We start from the raw sequence: 20,599 nt of genomic DNA on the forward strand, positions 1-20,599 counted from the left end.
AAGACAATGAAACATAGAGATACTCATGACGTGGAAGCCTCTTACACTGCTATAGAAGCTGAACAAATGTGTTGCTCAACTATTCTAATCGGACAGGTAACGTGGCGTCATTTCCCTTGGGGTAAAGGTAGTATGACTAATACATGTTGAGAAATTATGTCATGACCCTTTATATCTGAGCAAACTGTCTCGAGAATATCTTTTAAATAACAACTCTTCTGTCAGTGGACAAGCCTTGTGTCACAGTTGTGCAGAACGTTATTATCAATGCAAATAAATCCACCAAGATTTGCTGATATTGTCCCTCTCTATATAAGTGATTCAAGGCACCCTAAAGTTGCTGAAGGGTGAGATACTAGTGAAGACACAAATAAGTAGAGATTCGATGCACAATACAGAAGAATATGCTATTTTTATTGGGATGTAATACCGTAGAAATTATATCGTCTTTGAAACAGATATGATGTGAGCTATTGTACAATAATTGATCAGTCCCGGAGTAGCTCAATTCTAGAGCACGAATATTAACTATCTTTATGCAATAACTTCCAAGATGTTGAGAGGTCGTTGACGATCCGTATCAGGCAATCAAGTTTACAAACAGATTCTACAGCAGAGCGCAATGTCTCAGGCACTGACTGCTGGTCTCGATGGTACAGTCGGATGGACACCTCAGCAAGATACTCTGAAAATGAGAAAGAACACTCGTCTAGTGTGTTTACCTGTAAATTTGACAGCAGGAGTAATCTCGTAAGGGAATTTGATTAGATGGATTATAAAATACATGCAATAACGAGAACAAAACTTTCCGGCATCAAGGTCCGCCAGAAAGAGCCAAAATTTTTGCGCTAGCCATTTCGGCCATCGCCATGACCGCACCCTGAGGGTTGCCCATCATAAGGGCAGGAACTATTGAGGCGTCAACAACGAACTAAAATTATGCGCCAAGGGTTATCAGCGACGAAGATAATGCGAGCAATGCATAAACGTACCAGATTGTCCGTGTTCATGACTCGTGCATTTTCATCGACTACTTGTCCGATAGAGCATGATCCGACCCAGTGATTTGAGCCTAAACTGGACGCTGGGTAGTTGTTGACATAATCGGTCAAAGTTGTCGTGTTATCGGGAGTAATGAGGGTGAGTCCCGATACTAGTCACAGTAGGCCACGTTAATTAACTCGCTTCACCAGAGTTGAAGGGGGACGAACCGTTGCTAGCAGCATTGATTATTTCTTGAAGACCTTGAATGAGTGCTGTCTTGTCAGCTGGATCCGTGAACCAGGGGTTGGTCAATGCACCAGCTCCCAACGCAGAACTTGTCAGGCCAACACGTCCGCGCGAAGTAGTTCCAGTTGAGCTACACAAATTATTAATAATTGCTGACAAGATGGCTTAGGAATAAAAGATTCGTACAGGTACATAGTAATTGAGAATACTTGGCTCGAGTTGTATGGGTAATCCGTGGTTACCGAGTCGAATCCGGGTCTAACTGTTCCTTGTACCTAGAAACAAGTCAGGGCAATATCAAATATGAAATGAGTCACTGCATGTACATATCGCGTTTTGCCGTCTGAACCGGTCAGAGCACGCCAAAAGTTTACTCGGGGAGAGGAAGATGCAAAGACGCCTGTCTGAGAAGCGAGGTATTGAGCTGCATCGGCAGGCGGAGGGTCGTCCCAAATATCAGCCCAGTTGTCGTATGAATCGATACTTGGATGTGTGAACATCAAATTAATGCTTGGATTGTCCTGAACGTTGTTACCGACAGGCAGATTGATAAAATCGCTCTCCGGCGGTAAGAATGGTGCCGCGGCGGTATTGGCCTGCACCAGCGAGATCATATCCGAAGGTCCAATTCCGGACTGGAAAAGAATCCGTGGAGTACCGAAAGAACCTGCCGCAAGGATAACACGGCCGTTCGGGTTTAGGGGGATGAATCCATTGGGTCCAATGGCAGTGTTGTTGGTCTGCACGCCAGTGATTGTAGACCCATTGCGTGCGACAGAAGAGACAACCGTATACAGCTCCATCCTGAAGTTTGAGCGTTGGGATGCTGTCTGCAGATACGTTGCTACTGGACCCCAACGTTTACCATGTTGGAACTAGTGAATGATTCATAGCCGTCACACAAATATGTTTGAATGATGAGGACATACATTATATGCACTGTAACCATAAGCGTGGTCTTTAAATTCGACGTTGTCATTGAGTGTGATTTGCGAAAAGCCCATCGGATTCAGTATTTGTTGCATAACGCCCATCTGCGACTGGGTAAATACAATAACATAGTATTGCGATTGGCTCTTGACATACCGTCTGATCGAGGTACCTCACGCCATCAGGTGAAGGATTGTCGGTAGACGGGAGACGAGCCATCAGTTTTGCAGAGTATGGTCCAATGTTCGTCCAGGAGGAGGGCCATCCACGAGCAGTAGAGAAATCCTCAGAAGTCGGGTACCAGTAAAGACTAGCTCGTTCATTAGCAATGTCACCCAACCTGCTTGCTTTGCCCACTCACGCTCCATTGATAGAAGTTCCTCCACCAACGAGACAGCCAGCGAATGTGTTTATATCTGTGTATGAATATATTAGAAATAATTTTCAAGAAAATTTAATAAACTGGACGAACCTTTGCAGAACCAATATGTTGGTCCACTGCTGCCAAACATAGCCTGGAACTCTCCCGGGATGTCAAAACGAGTGAACTATAAACGACTTAAATGATATCCCTCTTATTCGGGCTCGCAGGACTTACGTCTGTACCATTGGCCCAGGGTGGCACATCGGTTCCACCAGTTTGTCCTGTACTTGGCCCACCGCGCTCAAGCAATATGACAGACTTCCCTTGCTCGGAAAGGCGATCGGCTACAACTAGTCCGCCAGCACCAGCTCCAACTACGATGTAGTCGTACGGCGTCGCGCTTGCCACTGGCGTGGATGTGGTGCTAGTGGATGTGGTGCTTGTTGTTGTCGGAGTCGTTGTCGGGGGTGCCGTCGTAGAGGAAGAACCCTGGCCCGTTAGGTAGATGTCATAATCATCCGAGTGTGCCTGGTTGGTGAGTTCTCCCCAGAAACCGACTAAAAAAGGCCTATTGTAAGTTCTCTATGGCTGCAAATGAATAAAGAAGCGAACAGTCGTCATGCTCATTGAAGTTTGTATCTATATCCGAAGGGTCATCGACTGCAGTAAGACTGATAACCCATGCAAATACGGGGGTGCCATTTGTATCGAAGCCGCCGTTTGTCCAAGTTGTACAATTCTGGCAGCGATAAATTGCTTTCCAATGTGTTGAGTTTACCGAACTCGAGATGGTCGTAATAGTAGGGCCATCATACACCACCGGTTGAATGTAATCGCTGAAAGAGAATGAAACTTAGTGATGCACACCAATAAAACGGGAGTTGACTTACGTTGCCCATCGAGGCGAATACATGATTTCATTGCCATTTGGCCAAAGGACAAGCAGGAGCTACCAAAAAGGATCAGCTTCGAGAAGTAGCTTCGGATTTAAACTATATTCACGTCATCAACCATTTGTCCGCCAAACGCAAGTCCCACCCATTCGTTTACAACTGGCACGATGACCTCGCCAATAAACTCATTGGCCTTGCTGGTATCGGTTGTAGGTGGGAAAACGAAACCATATGTAACACTGTGAGTCGGGTCCGTGATACCTTGGAAGGTGATGCCCTGGTCGGTGTACGAGTTTGACTGGGCAAGCGCTACCAAGACGAAAATACGAGCTGTTAGAACTGGCACTAACAAATTCATTGCACGTGGACGAGACAAACCTGCGCCGGCCATGCTGGCCAATGCCAGGAGGCGCTTTAAGATGGCCATGGGCTGCTTTGAGGCGCTGAAGGGAGCTGCGGATCGTATATAAAGGTTTTCAGTTATAACCGGATCTCCAGGATCGGGGCAAAACACTCAACGAATCAGAGCGTAAAAGTCTAGCTACGACAGGAATGGTCTCGTGTCCCAATCCAAGACGCGTACGGAGATCTTTTGCGGGCACCACTCTCGCAGTTTCACCGAAATGCATGTCCAATGCAACTACGCACACTTGTCGCGCATATATGCTCGGGAATACATCTGCACAATACAGGGAAAATCTCGAACCTATCTCGAACCTAATTTGTTGCATTCGGCCGTATTTAGAAGGTGTCTTTCTGTCTTCTTGATTCACTTTAAGGCGACTGTGCCAGCTTACGCTGGACAAACATAACTATGCGCAAGGTATAGCTCACATTTGTATTGATGATGTTGCACTTTCCGCAGCACTGTTTAGCCGAACAAAGGTCAAAGCAAGAAATGGTTCTTGGGACTAGACCGCATCCGCGTGGTTCGGTTTCCGTCAGCTAGGTCCGATTTCGTTTGCTTATCTTCCTGCGGTTCATCTCGAGGCGGAGGCGTTTCTTCGGAACTCCTGCATATCGTTGAATTGTTAGTCGCGAGCACGCCAGTTGCCAGCACATGAAACCAGGGATGTGCCTACAAAATCAAATCCGACAAAAGCTTGGAACTTAACAAAAGCGTCAAGCGACAGGACAAGGAGGCCAGACCAACGTTGCCTTCAAGACGTACAACCTTACGAAAGAATGGTTGAATGCATTCTTCCAAGAAATCCAAGCCACTGTATCAGCAGAAAAGATCTGCCTTCGACGGAGAAAACGTGCTTACGTGGCATGACGCCTGTTAGCGTATAAGCCGGACCTTGCTTCTATTCCTGCCCGCGGGGTTTCATCCTTGTGAGCCTAAGTCACTTTCCCCACATGAGATCACTGGTCATCCACAATTAATGCTCCTGCTTGACACGAAAGCACATGCGTAACCGAAAAATCAGCGAAGAATGATGTTACCGCGCCTATCTTTGGCCGAATCGTGCGAGATAAAAATGTCCTTGTGAATATAGCCGACTCGATATAATTAGAGTAACTACAATACGTTTACTTCAAAGGACGTCAAGAGTGGGGAAGGAAGGAGAGAACAGTGGTTACCATGTCTATCACATCCGAGGGACAAACCCATTGATTATGCATTTCCTGAGTTACGATGTTCGCGAAGCTTTCGCTATAATTTATTCCCACGCTGGTTCTTGCACTCAATGGTCCTAGTCTCCTAGACTCCTAGCCATTTCCCGCCCAGGCCCTCAACTGCTTCATTAAGTGAAACTGGAGCTCTATTCACCGATAATCCGCCGCTGATATATTCAGGTGGAATATACTAGCTTAGACCCACTGACTTGCAGAGCTCCAGAAAGTACCAAGGAATTGGAGCGCTGAGTCGCTGACCCCAAATGCGATATGTTTATGGCTCCCAAAAGAGCGATACCGCTGGTATAATATATTATCACGCTTTTCAGGCACTTCAGTCTGTCAGTACTTAACAATGAAGCACTCACGATGACATCATGGTGTGGGCAGAGTGCAAGAATAGTTGCTGAGTCGACTTTTCTGGACCTTCTTTGGGACCTTCGGTTTGTGTTTGCTGCGATACCACGGCCATATCATTCGGACAGCAGAGATTTTGTAGAATAAAACTCATTTTCGGGTACTGGCAGTGTAGTGCGAACAACGTTAGCCAAACACTAGAAATGAAATCAGTAGGGTGAAAACAAGCCTTGCTTTGCCTGGGACAAATATAATCACGGTTGGTGTTTAACACCTGAATGAAGAGACAGCTGAAGAATGGAGATTGGAATTTCGCTCTTGCGGGAGGGATGGATATCTGTCAGTATTCAACATCTACAGAGACTAATGTTGATAATGGAGGTACACCGATGAACCGAGAAGCTCCAGTCTGTCAGAGCTGGTCTTCCGTTTCTCAGATCCACAATCATTCTCTCATCACGAACACTCAGTGGAATATTGTTCTCGAAATTGCTTCAAAAGCGCTCGGGCTTACACATCAGACATAGCAAGGAGATATATTCCAGTGGTATTCTGTGCCAATAGCAATGAGTATCCCAGATGACGTATTGTAATAGCCGCTGCTAATCTTGTCCGGCCTGTGAACTTACTCCGGAACGTCGTCAAGCTGGAGCACGGTTTTCAGGCCTGACAATATTACAAGCGTGCTGGATGTTTGAAGCCTGTCGATTGAGATGGTATCTTGCAGTAACTGATCAAAACCACTCTTTCTGTCCTCTCTTGAACACAAGAAGCTGATGTTTTGGAATGAACAAGAACGGTTTTTCTTTACCTGCCGAAAGTCCTTGACCGATTGACAGGCAAGACCTGGTAGCTCATTCATAAATATTATTTCTTTTCCAATGCAGAGAAGATTCAAGGGACGAGGAAACTGTGATCCGGACATACTCTGATTGTAATCTGCCTTGTTGCAGTTGTCCTAAGTACCTGTGCATGGATGAAGAAAGTCAAATGGCAGGATGACATTTCCACATAGGGACTGGCACGGTTACCGCCGCAGAAATCTGCAATCCGTACTACAGATAGAGCCATCCGCAGATGAAATTCACACGGTAACCGCAGAAACCGCGGTTGGACGCTTAGCACGGTTAAAAAGAAAAGGGTTACTAAATGTGTTTGATGATGTGACTTTAGTCACAAATGTGATGCTTTACACTAATTACATACAAGTCATTGTGAGAACTTGCTACCTTTCAAAGTTAGCTTTGTAGTATTTTGCAGTCTTTCGCGTTGACCTGTCTTAAAGTCTTGTTCCATTCTGAACAAGGTATTGTACCCCTATAAAGGCCACCCATCAATGCAAATTGCCTTATGATACCAGTGTAAAGTCCTTCAGTGATTGGGCTACTAGGCAATTATCTTTAAAATCTACGTTTTGCATACATCTTCACCACACTTTTTCGAGGGTTCAATGTTTAGCTACCAACTGTGCCAAAAAAAAACATGTCTAACTAAGATAACCTCACTACTCCCGAAACTCACGTAAAATGCAAACACTCTGCCTTGAGCCCCAGGGTGCTCTGTGACTTTGCAAAGCACCATACAGTCTGTCAAGTGTTGATTTATATCACACATCGATTGTATCATATTCTTTTTTGAGGGTAGAGCCACACTCAGTAGTGTAAGAACATAACAATCTTGTATAGGGGTAGACTTTATACGCGGCTGTTTGAGAAGAAATCCCTCAGATCGGTTAACTGCAGTAGAGGCGTGTCAGTGGCTTCAGTCGGTGCGTAAAACTCTATAGGCTTTGGCCTTTGGAATGAAATTGTTGTGATACGTAATCTTTACGTGTCGTGTACAGTGGTCAACCAACTTAACAGCACAAACGAGCCAGATACATGTGAAACCGTCAACAAGCCAGACCAGTAGGAAGCGGACTTCGAGTACATGTGATTCTAAGCATAGTAGACGCGCAAAACGCAGAACAAGTTCATCAACACAAGGGTAGATTACTGCCTCATGTTAGGACACAAACATTTATTAGTATATATAGTGTGGACCAGGTGTCAAGCCAAGCTTGACATTGCACCCTTTTGGTGAAGAGGTTCTATGTATGGTCCACTATATATGGTAATTCCTCACATAATGTCAAGCTTAGAGCAGTCAGGGGTTCGATCCTGATGTAGGGTTGTCTGTGAGCAAAAGTATTAGGCTGAGAATAAGCTTCCTAAAAGGGGGGGAGTGAATTTCTCGGTTGCTTGGAATACTGGGGCCAGGACTCTATATTAGGATATCTCTCCCTACCTCTAAAGGCTGTCAAGGTTAAGCTAGAAATAGTAACCCTTGGGGTCAAACTCTATATACTGGTCATGTGAGGACACATGACTCTAGAGAGGAGAGTAATGTTAGGACACAAACATTTATTAGTATATATAGTGTGGACCAGGTGTCAAGCCAAGCTTGACATTGCACCCTTTTGGTGAAGAGGTTCTATGTATGGTCCACTATATATGGTAATTCCTCACACCTCATCAATATGGAAAGAATTAAAGAGAACCAGAAACTTCTTATTCACTTGTGGTTAGAACTGTAGTTATGTAGCACTTCATGTAAGAAGTTGCAATATTTACTAAGGGATTCTGAAGGACTTACCTACTTTGGACACGCCAGGGCATACCTGGTCAAAGAAAGTCGGAATTGCCGAGGTTATATCTTGTCTACCATAAAGCTGCCTTATAGCTAGCGCATTTTTCCACTCCTGTTGTGGAAGAAAGGAACAAAACACATGGTAACCAGTCAGACAATAGAATGTGACCATGCTACCATTGTGTTAGATATTCCAAGTTCAAGTCGATTTTTTTTAGGGTTTTTTAGTGTCTATACTAGACACTAATCTACTCACCCAATAGACCATATATCAACTGGTTTATCAAAGCCAGCAAGGTAGGTGTCTGGAGCTGCATACTCAACTGTCCCTGTAGGAATTGCTACTTCCTTCCTACTGTCCCACACTGACCTGTGAAATATTTTAAAAACAATAGACCAAGAAAAAATCTGACATCTGAACAGACATTCCAAAGTCGCATAGTAGTATTGAATCGTCAGTTGTAGGGATAGGCCTTTTCTTACTATTTTTTATTAGGATATTTTCTGGCCTATAATAATATGTACTGTAAATTTAGCAATATATGTTATTGTGTTACTTACTTTAAATCTCTGTGAATTATTCTTTTCTCATGTAGATATGTGACTGCACCGGTAAGCTGTCTTTCATTTTATATTACAATGTCAGGAATATGTAATATAAGTACAGAATTGACTTTATACCTTATATAATGAATGGCGACTTCTTCAGGGAATCTGCCGTTGTTAATTAGGGTGTACATATCCCCTCCTTTCGCAAACTGAAAAACAAGAATGTATGCACTTGGGGTTTCATATGCTCCAAAGCACCTCACCTTTAATATCATAATCTGAATCAATACATTACAAAGGACAAAGGCAAAGCAGAACGGAACGTACAATATGATCATGGCGTAGAGGCATCAACAGGCATGCTTCCTGCTTTGTAAACAATACAGTTCGGCTCTTTTGGCTTTCATTTAACGGCCTTCCCTGGGGATCATGATCTTTGTAAATAACCTTTACAGCAAACAACCCTTCTTTCTTCTCCTGACGTACCGCCTAACCCAAGAAACATTACCTATTATTTTACAGAACAGTGCGAAAGTAATGGGAGAGTGTGCATACGAGTATATCAGCAGTGCTACCTCTTTGCAAATACTTGACATATGTCAAGTTGAGCTTTTCAGGGTGCCATTCTGAGTCTTGCTTGGGAATTGTCGGATCACTTATATAGAGAGGAACCAAATCATTTAAAGGTGGTAGAGTGGCGTTGCTTGTAGAAGTAGACATTGACCTCACTGTAAATTTTTAGTTTCTGTTTACAGGTTATTTGTCAAGTACAACTATCTGTGGGTTCAATTTGCAAGCTACAAAGCAAGATGATGGGAAGTGTGCAGAATAGTTAGTTAATCTTTATACACCATTTTATAACACCTCCTTTGCTACTGTCACCTATGGTGCAAGTTTGCACACAACGAGTGCTTAAATAACCGACACGAATGAGGGAAAACGTTTGAGGGATGCTTGTGAAACTAGTGTGAACCTTGAGAAAGTGCAAAGTAGATGGTCATTATTTAAAGTTTAGCTAAATGGTCTAATTGAGTACATCCAAGCGTGCTCATTAAAGGAAAATAGTTACAAAGTCTTGATTTCATTCCGGACCAGGAAAACTGAATCTGTTCTGTTGGCACAGCAATGGATCAACACATAGCTTTTCCCTATCATCAGTATCAAGACAGGCAGATGTACTCGTGGTAGAAGATGCAGCTTCGTAGAGTTAGGTAGTTCTATGTACTTTCTGATGAATGACGCCATCAACTCGAACGCTTATCATCTACATAATCAATGATATATTGAAATGAATTTATTCTGAGCCTCGCACATAAATAGATACAGTACACAAAACAGAGGCAAAATGATAACGGAATGTCGAAAGGGATAAAGCTGAAGTCCAGTTACTCAGCTCTAATCGGCAGAGGAAACCATACGTTACGAGTCTGGACCAGGGAATCCAATGTTAATTGCATCTAATGAGCAGAAAACTAAATATCCATTTCCTGGGTTATTGTGATTGCGAAGCATTCGCTTTAATTTATTCTCACACGGGTTCTCGTGCTCTATGGTCCTAACCACTTCCCATCCAGGCCTGCAACTTCTTCATTAAGCTGAATTGGAACTCTGTTTACCGACAATCCACCATTTATATATTCAGGTGGAATATACTGGCTTAGACCTGCCGACTTGCAGAGCTCCCGAAAGTACCAGGGAACTGGAGCACTGACCCCAAGTATGACTCGTTTATGGCTCCCAAAAGAGCGATACCGCTGGTATAATATATTATTTCGCTTGTCAGGCACTTCGATTTGTTAGTACTTAACAATGAAGCACTCACGATGACATCAATGTGGGCAGAGTGCAAGTATAGTCGGTGAGTCGATTTTTCTGGATCTCCTGTAGGACCTTCGGGTTGTGTCTGTTGCGATACCACAGTCACATCTTTCGGAACAATGTCTAAAATACTTTGCAGCGGAGCCTTTTCAGAATAAAACGTATCCCCGAGTATTGGCACTGTAGTACGGACGAAGTTAGCCGGATATTGGAAATGAGACGGTAAGAAGTATACCTGCCTTGCATTGCCTGAGACAAATGCACTCGCAACTGGTGCTTTAAACCTGAATGAAGGGAGACCCGAAGCAGGGAGAGCGGGACATTACTCTTGGATGAGGATGGACATCTGTTATTATTATTCAACATCAGCGAAATCGATGGAGACACACCGATGAACCGAGAAGTTCCCAATCTGTCAAAGCAGGTCTCCCGTTTCTTTCATCTACAACCGTTCTCTCGTCGCGAACACTTAGTGGGACATTGATACTGCCGCTCGCTAAACTCGGAAAAGACTTCCGCCCTCCACGAACAACTGCTAGATATGTCTTCTTTATAGAGTGCTCTCGAAATTGCTGTAAAAGCGCTCGTGCGTGCACATTGGACTTTGCAAGAAGATACGCTCCTGTGGTATACTATTTTAACAGCGATGAGTTGACCGGCGTAAGTATAATTGCTGCTTCTACCGACCCTGTCCAGCCTATGAATTTGCTTTGGGATGTCATCAAGCCGGAGCTCGGTTTTCAGGTCTGGCAGTAGTATGATATGAGTGTGTTATTCAAATAACGCCTGGTGATAGTGGTGATACCTTGCAGTAGCTGATCAAAACTGCTCTTTTTACCCCATCTCTTGAGCATAATCAGCCGATGGTTTTGAACGGACAAGGAAGTTTTTTCACCTGTTCGAAACCCTTGTCTGATTGACAGACAAGACCTGGGGGCTTATTTAATATTATAATTCCTTTATCAGCATAGAGCAGATATGGGGGACGAAGGTGTGGTCCGGAGGTTGCTCTGGCCACAATCTGCCTTGCTGCAGTCGACCTGAGAACCTCGCGCATCAACGTCAGAGTCGATCCCACTCAAAGCCAGGACGATAATGATATTTCCACACACGTGACGGTGTTAACCTCAGCTTTGGCACGTGATCTTGTGATCCCCTTAGTGCAAACTTCAAGCTTGAGACTGCAGTTGTACAACTCGGCTTGAGAATTTGACCTCCGTCTTGTTCCAATGGTTTTACCAACACTGGTAGACGTTACCTCGCCAAATTCTACCGGGTTGGTCTCCCGTATGTTAATGAGGTCTGATGATTTGTACGCACTGTTAAACTTAGACAAAGCGAATCACTAGCACAATAGTCTTCCAGCGGTTAAGAGATCTTTGGTAAAATTTGCTTTGAGGGGCATCTACATCCGAGTAAAGATCCCTGACGACTTTTTACGCCTACAGCTCCAGAAAAAGCCAAGCATATGTTATTTGTGGCATTGCTGAAACTCGCATTAGTCCTAAATGCAAAGTCCCAAGTGTGCTCAAGCTTGCCACTTAGCAGAGCAACTTATACCTTGTCAGGTGTCAGCTAAACTCACAGATGAGTACTAATAATCGTATTATATTCTTTATTAAAATCAGAGCTACATGTGATTGCAACTTCATGTGTGAAACACAGCACGACACAATTCTGTCCACAAGCTGATAAGCACTCCATATTGTTTAAGTTACAGGCACTTTCAGTCTTTCTTTCGTTCTTTCATTATTGATAAGGTTTACATTGCTGCTGATGAACTTGATCCACGTTTTGCATGCCTCCCACCATGCCCGTGTTCATGTGCAGTCGAACGCCGCTTCCTATTGCTTTGCCTTGATGATGTATGTGTGTTCCTCTGACTCGTTCCTGCAATTATGTCAGCCGACCACTATAGACGTAAAACAAAGGATTTGTCTCAGAACCATCTACTTTCCAATTGCATTAAGCACGTACCAATTGAACTTGCTGATATGCATAGCCTGCAGTTATCCGTGCTATAGGATCTTTCCTTAAGCAACCACATATAAAATCTACCCCTGTACGAAAAGTCACTGTTAAGTACTTATAGTTCAGATAGTATGGAATGCTTTTGAGGACTTACCCACTCCGGATGCCCTTTGCCCAACACCAGCTTGGACTTTTGAAGCTATATCTGCTGATCCTGCTCCAATGTAATAATCCTTTATGTATCGCGTATCTTTACAATACTCTTCTGGAACAAGGATACAGTGCAAATGATAACCAGTCAGGCATAAAAATGTAAGCATGCTATAATTATATAAGATGTGCGAGTTCGAGTAATTATTTAACAGTTTGTTTTCAGAACGAAATATTGAAACAACGATTCACTCACCCTATAGACCAGATATCAACCGGTTTGTCAAATCCTGGAAAGTAAATTTCTGGAGCCGAGAAGTAAGCTGTCCCTCTGAGGACTCCAAGCTCCTTTTCACTGTCCCTTACTGAACTGTAATTATATATTTAAAAAGCACATTAAGGATGAGGCAGTCATTTGCACTTACTTTCCAAAGTCACAAAGTAGTATTGAATCTTCAGTCGAAGGGGCAGGATGACTGTTTTTTATCAAGATATTCTCTGGCCTGGAAAAATTTAAATAAGTAACATAATTTATATTGCAATATTGTAATATTGTATACTTTATATCCTTGTGAATTATGCCCTTTCCATGCAGATATTTAACTGCATCAGTGATTTGTCTTTAATTTTAAACCCTAATGTCAGCTACAAGTAATTTAAGTTCAGAATTGACTTCATACTCTATATAATGAGTAGTGACTTCTTCAGTGAATAGACCTTTTTCAAGTAAGGAGAACATTTCTCCTCCTTTAGCAAACTGACAAAGAAAAATGTATGCATTTGGATCTTCATATACTCCAAAGCATCTTATCTTTAGTGTTGTAATGTAAAAAAATAGATCACTAGGAATAAAGAAAAGATAGAATAGAACATACTATGTGACTATGATGTAGAGGCATCATAAGACGTGCTTCCTGCTTTGCCATCAACGCAGCTACTCTCATGCCCGCATCATTAAACTGTCGCCCACGTGGATCATGGCCTTTGTAAACAACCTTCATAGCAATCAATTCGCTTTTTTTATCATTTCTACAAAATTCCTACCCCAAAGTCGTTACACATTATTGGGCTACAAAGTACTAAAATTATAGGATGGTATACATACATATAAGTCAGCAGTAGCACCTCTTGCAACATATTTCACATATGACAACTTCAACTCAAGATTGTTAGGGTTCCACTCCTTGTCTTGCTTCGGAATTGTTGAATCATTTATATAGAGAGGGACCAAGTTATCCAGTGAAGGAGGTGGGGGTACACTCAAGGAACTCGACATTGATTTGGCTGTAGACACTTCAGGCCTATTTGTCAATTGAATTATCCTTTAAAGATATTCTTTGGCACTGATCTGCAAGGTACAAGTTGAACACAAGTCCCTGAGGGATACACAGAACAGATTGTCTGTCTGTGTGTTTCAACTTATGATAATAATATCTCTCCTTTGCTAACATCACCATCAGTACAAGAGCTTGTTATAGTTATATTATTTGTGCATCATTGTCAGCATGAATATTCTCAGTAAAATTTTTCGTTTGCACATCATCTCACTGTACTATAACAAGTACCTGTGATAGGAATATTCATTTTGTTTTGCATGCCATCAACATTATTGTAAGGACGACTCCTTAAGTAATTGATGTATATTTGAAACAATGTTTGAGGTATCTGGAAGACATGTGTCAGCAACAGTGTAGAGGGGACCCAAAGGCTTAGTGAGGGGACCCAGGCTACAACTATCCTACACAACAGAAATACAGAATGCAAGCACTGGAACATAGTCAGAACTTGCAGAACAGGTGGAGAGAGAGAGTGAGACAAGAGTAGAGTATATAGAGTGAGCCTAAGAGTACAGGACTACCTGGAGTAGACAAGATCAAGACTACAGGACTAGTCTGATCTTGTACACCTATATATACTAAACTACACAAGAGTACTCAGGGAGTATGAGCCACTTAAGAATGATAAGCTATGAAGAATGAAAGAAAGGAATGTTAAAGATAAAGGTACAAAGAATGAAGGGATGGACAAAGGGTAAGAGACTATAGAATGAACAAAGAATGAAGGGGTGGTCAAAGGAATGGAATGATGAAGTAAGGAAGGGTAGTAGTAAGAGTCAGTATACATATAGTCTATAGACAGTGCTCCTGAGGGACAGAAGTCCTGAGTTCTGGTACAGAAGGGTGCAGAACCCTCAGAACTGAAGGTATGAGAGTAGAGAACTGTAACATCACCCCCCCTCTAAAACCAATCATCCTAATTGGTGAACATTGGGCTTGGTCAGCAGCTTGAGTATAGGTCAGAATGGTAGGGTTTGGAAATCTGTGAGGCAGAGTTAATGTAGAGCACCTGGATAAAGTTGATAAAAGTCTTAGATTGCCTTAGTAGTATGGGTGAGATTCTCAGCAGGTTTCTAAGTACATTCTTCAACTAGGTATCCCTTCTAGTAGATAAGGAACTTGAGCTTTCTACACACTAGCTTAGTATCTACTATATACTCTACTTTGTATTCTGGTTTAGAACCAATGAGTTCTGGTAGAGGTAGTAAGAGTCTTTGTTGTGAAGGAAAACTCAGATTGTAGTACTAAGACAGTAGAACCTTGTTAAACACTGGGTGTATACACTTCTATGTTGCTAGAAGTTAGAGTTTGTAGGTAGAGGTACTGACCTTCTTTTTAATAACAAAGGGTTCAAAGTACTTGTTGTCCAACTTCTTCATTAGGCAATCCATAGTTAGTGTTACAGTTCTCTACTCTCATACCTTCAGTTCCAAGGGTTCTGCACCCTTCTGTACTGGAACTCAGGACTTCCGTCCCTTGGGGGCACTGTCTATGAACTATATGTGTACTGACTCTTGCTACTACCCTTCCTTACTTCATCATTCCATTCCTTTGACCACCCCTTCATTCTTTGTATCATTCTATAGTCTCTTACCCTTTATCCATCCCTTCATTCTTTGTACCTTTATCTTTGACATTCCTTTCTTTCATTCTTCATGGCTCATCATTCTTAGTGGCTCATGCTCCCTGAGTGCTCTTGTGTAGTTTAGTATATATAGGTGTACAAGATCAGACTGGTCCTGTAGTCTTGATCTTGTCTACTCCAGGTAGTCCTGTACTCTTAGGCTCACTCTATATACTCTACTCTTGTCTCACTCTCTCTCTCTGCCTGTTCTGCAAGTTCTGACTACGTTCCAGTGCTTGTGTCCTGTATTTCTGTTGTGTAGGATAGTTGTAGCCTGGGTCCCCTTGCTGAGCCTTTGGGTCCCCTCTACACTGTTGCTGACATCAGATCAAGACTACCCATTACCACCCTACAACTCTCCTACTTTTTGGGCATCAGTACTTGCTGTTGTGTCAATCTCTTTCCTTTGTCCTGAACCTTTTACATTCTTAAATTTTAAACTTTCTAAACCCTTTTAAACTTTTGCCACCCTTCTTCTATTCATTACCCCTTTTAGTTTAGTGTTGATTCCTTTGTAGTGTAAACATGGACCCTACTATGCTAACTGCCACCCCTGCTGTCCTGCTGGATCAGCAGTTACAAGTAGAGCTAGCTCAATATGTGTAGACCTCCATCCAAGAGGCCTTTGCCAACCATGTGCCCTCAGCCCCTTTGGAACCTGTTCTGGTCGTTCTGGAAGTTGCAACCTGTTCCAGAAAGAAAGTGTATGTAGCCTGCCCTTTGGACTTCAATAGGTAGTACTTTGAGGACTTCCAGCACCAAGTCAAACTATATGTGGCTACTACTTTGACTGATCTATCCTCAGATCTTGATTGTGTCCTATTTGTCCTCTCCTTCATGAAGGAAGGCAATGTAGCTACCTGGGCCTAGAACTGGATTGAAGGTCATTGGATTAGAAGCCTGATCTGACTTCAGAACAATGAGTTGTACTTGGAATTCATGGGGCAGCTCTGTGCTTCCTTCATTGATCTGAATGAGAAGTGTAATGCATAGAACAAGCTTGTGTCTCTGTGACAGGGCAAACGTTCTACTAATGCTTTCTTTCAGGAGTTTGATATCCTAGCCTGGAAGGCAGGATTCATGCTCAGGTTTAATGATGTCCTCATCAGAATGCTCGAAAAAGCTCTTCACCCAGAACTGGTCAATAAGATTCTTAGAATGATGCTGGAACTAGTCACCTACACTAAGTGGAAGATGTGTACCATCTCCTTTGACCAAGCTGCAGCTTGGATGCATCAAGTCTGTGTAGAATGCTCACACATGTGTCTAGCTCTGACAGTTCTGAGCCCTCAGATTGATCTGCCCATAATTTGCAATCAATCTGTTCTAATGGACATTGGAGAAGCCCAAAAGTAAGGAGCATGCTTTGCCTGTAGAAAGTCAGGGTACCAAATTAAGGACTGCCTGCAGAAGCAACAGTACATCTGTCAGGTTATTGAAGTAATGACGAGTGACAAGCAGGATTTGTGGTGAGAAGCCTTTTCCACAAATCTGGAAGTCACCTCAGAACTCTCAGACCCTGACTATGTACTCTAGGATTTTGTGGAGGCCTAACAGTGAATGTGACACTGAAGGGCTATGACTCGGATTTTTTAATGGCCACTTTTGATTCAATGGACACTGTAGGATTAGAAGTAAATAAAGTAAGAAAAGTAGAAAAAGTAGAAAAAGTAGAAAAAATAAATCAACAAAATTATTTATTAGATAGAAAAAAGTTGAAAACAAAAGTAGATAGTTCTCCTATTTCTTCTGATTCTTTTGATTCTTCTCTTTACACTTCATCTGAGTCTAAATCTACACAATCCAACCTGCCACTTCTGTGTTCTAAGATCTCAGAACGTTTGGAATGTTACCCAGCCCTGTTCACCACTCAGTGGTTTGTCTGTAGTATCAAGTAGGGATAGCCTCAGCTGAGTTCACAGCTGAGGACATGAGTCTGTCCTTGTTGAAAGAGAGAGGTTAATGAGGAAATGTTAGTGTATATACTTACTCTCTTGGACAACAAGGCTGTGCAAGCTGTACGTTCCCTTTGGAACAAGTAGCAGTTCATCTGAGAACATTCTGAACACTAGCTCCAGGTCCCTGTCCTCTTGGCTCCCTTCTTAGGATCCCCCCAGATCTGAACAACAGCTCTGGTAGACAGTGGATGCACTGGTTTGTGTATCAATGAGGCCTTTGTGTGGGAACACCACCTCCCTACTTGATGTGTTCCACTTCTGATCCTAGTATACAATGTGGATGGAACCCTGAACCAGAATGGTTGGATCACTGAGTTTGTCCAACTATGGATGACCATTCAGGATCATGAGGAAAGCATTGAGTTTAGAGTCACTAACCTTAGAAAGACAGACATCTTCATTGGATTCAAATGGCTCAAGGCTCACAACCCTACCATTGACTGGTTGGAGCAGACACTTGTGTTTGATCAGTGTTCTGAGTCTTACAGCTACCTTGTACTACTGTTCCAAGTGGATGTAGACACTTCCAATGTTACTGACAGTTCTGATGAAGGTGACTGGTTGTTCTTCTTCAACTAGGATAGATATGTGGATACATATTCTAGTTGAGGCAGAATAGAGTTGATCTGAAGGATGTCTGAGACAGAACCAGTCTGGAACCCTCTTAGAACAACTCCACTCTGGAATGTATGCAGACCCAGCCTGCCAGATTTTGTCTGAGAGTTCCCCAAAGTCTTCAGTGAAGAGGAATTCAACTAGCTTCCTAAACACTGTCCCTAGGACCATGCAATTGAATTGACCAAGGGTTTCCAACCCAAGGATTGTAAGGTCTACCCACTCAACAGAGACAAGTAGGAGGTGCTTGACGAGTTCCTTCAGGAAAATCTTTGGAACAGCTAGATCCAACCCTTGAAGTCCCCTATGGCCTCCCCTTTCTTCTTTGTCAAAAAGAAAGATGGGAAGCTTTGCCCAGTCTAGGATTATTGTTGTCTTAATGAGGGTACTGTCAAAAACAAGTACCTGCTCCCCCTGATTCAGGAGCTCATTGATAAGACACATACATCCAGGGTTTTCACTAAGTTGGACGTTTAATAGGGATACAATAATATTTGGATCTAAGACAGAGATGAGTGGAAGGCTGTGTTCTAAACCAATCACAGATTGTACAAACTGACTGTAATGTTCTTCAGACTAACTAACTTGCTTGTAATGTTCTAGTCATTCATGAATCACATCCTTACAGATCTGATTGACTTGGGGTACATTAGTGTGTATCTGGACAACATTCTGATCTTCACCCAGACAGTCGAGCACCATTACTGACTGATCTGAGCAGTTCTACAATGGCTCTGAGATAATAAACTGTTCCTCTAAGAAGCAAAGTACTCTTTTACACAGGAGTCAGTAGATTATCTAGGCTTTGTAATTGGTGGAGGAGAGGTCTGCATGGATCTGGCAAAGGTGACTGTAGTTTGGAACTGGCTACAACCTTGGAACCTGAAACAGGTTCAAGTGTTCCTTGGGTTTGCAAACTACTACTAATGCTTCATTCAAGGCTTCAGTACCATTGCCTGGCCCCTTCACAATCTCACCAGCAAGGATGTTCCTTAGCAATAGGATGATCAGTAGCAGTCTGTGTTTGAGTCCCTCAAGCAGGCCATTACCAGTAAGCCTGTATTAGCAGTTCTGACAGTTGTGGACAAGTTCTGAGTTAAAGCCAACTCTTCCAACTTTGCAAATGGAGCAGTACTGTCCTAGTTCATTGATGGAAAGTAGTGTCCAATAGTGTTCTGATCAGAATCCCTCTCTACAACAGAATGGAACTACCCTATCTATGACAAGGAACTCCTCACAATTGTCTGTTCCCTAAAGGAGTAGTGTTAATATCTCCTTGGTGCTACACAGAAGTTTGAGATTTGGAGTGATCACCTTAATCTCTAGTACTTCTGGGCACCTCAGAAGCTCAACTACTGCTAAGCCTGCTGGATGTTAGAACTGTAGGACTTTGACTTTGTGCTGACCCACAAACCTGGAACACAAATGACGAAAGCTGATTTACTCTTGAGACAAGTAGGTCATGAAAGGGGGGAGAATGATAACGAAAATCTTGTTCTTCTAGACAATTCCTGTTTTGTGTCTGAGACAATCTGAGAGATCTGACTTGAATCCAAGGATGTTGACTTTGTCACTTGTATACAGTGAGCTCTGAGACACATGTAGGACCAGGTCATAGTGAAGCAACTGGAGAAACAGGCTAGGGATTGGGAGGAGGATGAGGATGGACAGGTTTACTAAGAAGGCTGACTGTACGTTCCAAAGGATTAGAAACTGTGGGAGGACATTGTCTGAGCTCATCACAACAATCTGACTGTAGGACATCTGAGCTGACACAAAATGTAGGAACTCATTACTTGGAACTACTAGTAGCCCAGAATGTAGAGGGAAATCCTGAAGTACATGACTGGTTGTGATACATGCTAACAGACTAAGGCCCACCAGACAAGGGTTTGGGCTCCCCTACATCTGCATTGGATCCCAGATCACCCTTGGGAAGAAGTCTTGGTGGACCTGATTGGTGAGCTACCTGAGTCTCAGGGTTACAATACTATCTGTGTGATTGTCAACCAATTCTCTAAGCAAGTCTACATGGTTCCAACCCAAACAGAACTCACTTCTGAAGGTATAGTGTGCATTTATCAGGATCACGTCTTCCAGTTGCACAGACTCCCTCAGAAGCTCATTCATGATTGTGGACTGTAATTTGAGTCGAAATTCATGAGGGACTTGTATGCACTTCTCAGAATTCAAGGGAACCCTTCCACTGCCTATCACCTACAGACTGATGGTCAAACTGAGTGAGTCAATCAGGAGATCAAGCTCTACCTCTGGATGTTCATCAATCATCAGCAATCAGATTGGTCTGAATGGTTAGCTCTGGTAGAATTTGTGTACAATAACCAACAACACTCTACAACAGGACAGTCCCTGTTCTTCCTCAATCATGAGAGACATCTGTACTAGGGGACAGTTCTGAACTGGAACAGCAGTTCTGAATCTGTAACAGACTTTGCAGAACAGATGTACAGAACCAGGGAGGATGTACAAGCTCTTTTGGAAAAGGTAGTGTAGGTCATGAAGTAGAACTATGATCAGAAGAGGTCTGTGGCTAA

General features: G+C 42.9%; 4 protein-coding genes across 4 annotated transcripts; all 4 read right to left on the reverse strand.

Moving 5' to 3' along the window:
• Positions 1-814: 814 nt before the first annotated feature.
• Positions 815-4,011, reverse strand: FOMMEDRAFT_139496 (cellobiose dehydrogenase; the record flags this gene model as incomplete). The annotated part of the gene is made up of 15 exons (XM_007264426.1): positions 3,937-4,011; positions 3,796-3,870; positions 3,527-3,726; positions 3,415-3,473; positions 3,137-3,360; positions 2,759-3,081; positions 2,633-2,708; positions 2,522-2,576; positions 2,317-2,470; positions 2,160-2,264; positions 1,557-2,105; positions 1,417-1,505; positions 1,212-1,360; positions 993-1,153; positions 815-931 (listed from the first exon to the last, which is right to left on the reverse strand). Exons 2-15 carry the CDS (start codon positions 3,842-3,844, stop codon positions 815-817), a joined length of 2,310 nt encoding a protein of 769 aa, XP_007264488.1. The 5' UTR covers positions 3,845-3,870; positions 3,937-4,011.
• A 292-nt stretch (positions 4,012-4,303) lies between these two features.
• FOMMEDRAFT_153779 (uncharacterized protein) lies at positions 4,304-5,509 on the reverse strand (the record flags this gene model as incomplete). Its single annotated transcript, XM_007264427.1, has 3 exons — positions 4,304-4,495; positions 5,247-5,337; positions 5,406-5,509. 3 exons carry the CDS (start codon positions 5,507-5,509, stop codon positions 4,304-4,306), a joined length of 387 nt encoding a protein of 128 aa, XP_007264489.1.
• Positions 5,510-8,274: 2,765 nt separating this feature from the next.
• FOMMEDRAFT_27048 (kinase-like protein) lies at positions 8,275-9,291 on the reverse strand (the record flags this gene model as incomplete). The annotated part of the gene is made up of 6 exons (XM_007264428.1): positions 8,275-8,392; positions 8,448-8,531; positions 8,584-8,643; positions 8,704-8,834; positions 8,899-9,060; positions 9,127-9,291. 6 exons carry the CDS (start codon positions 9,289-9,291, stop codon positions 8,275-8,277), a joined length of 720 nt encoding a protein of 239 aa, XP_007264490.1.
• A 771-nt stretch (positions 9,292-10,062) lies between these two features.
• FOMMEDRAFT_104873 (pseudouridine synthase) lies at positions 10,063-11,446 on the reverse strand (the record flags this gene model as incomplete). The annotated part of the gene is made up of 6 exons (XM_007264429.1): positions 10,063-10,325; positions 10,394-10,569; positions 10,629-10,716; positions 10,779-11,021; positions 11,077-11,135; positions 11,269-11,446. 6 exons carry the CDS (start codon positions 11,444-11,446, stop codon positions 10,119-10,121), a joined length of 951 nt encoding a protein of 316 aa, XP_007264491.1. The 3' UTR covers positions 10,063-10,118.
• Between the last annotated feature and the right edge of the window lie 9,153 nt (positions 11,447-20,599).

The sequence above is a fragment of the Fomitiporia mediterranea genome (assembly GCF_000271605.1).
Source record: "Fomitiporia mediterranea MF3/22 unplaced genomic scaffold FOMMEscaffold_4, whole genome shotgun sequence".
Lineage (NCBI taxonomy): Eukaryota > Fungi > Basidiomycota > Agaricomycetes > Hymenochaetales > Hymenochaetaceae > Fomitiporia > Fomitiporia mediterranea.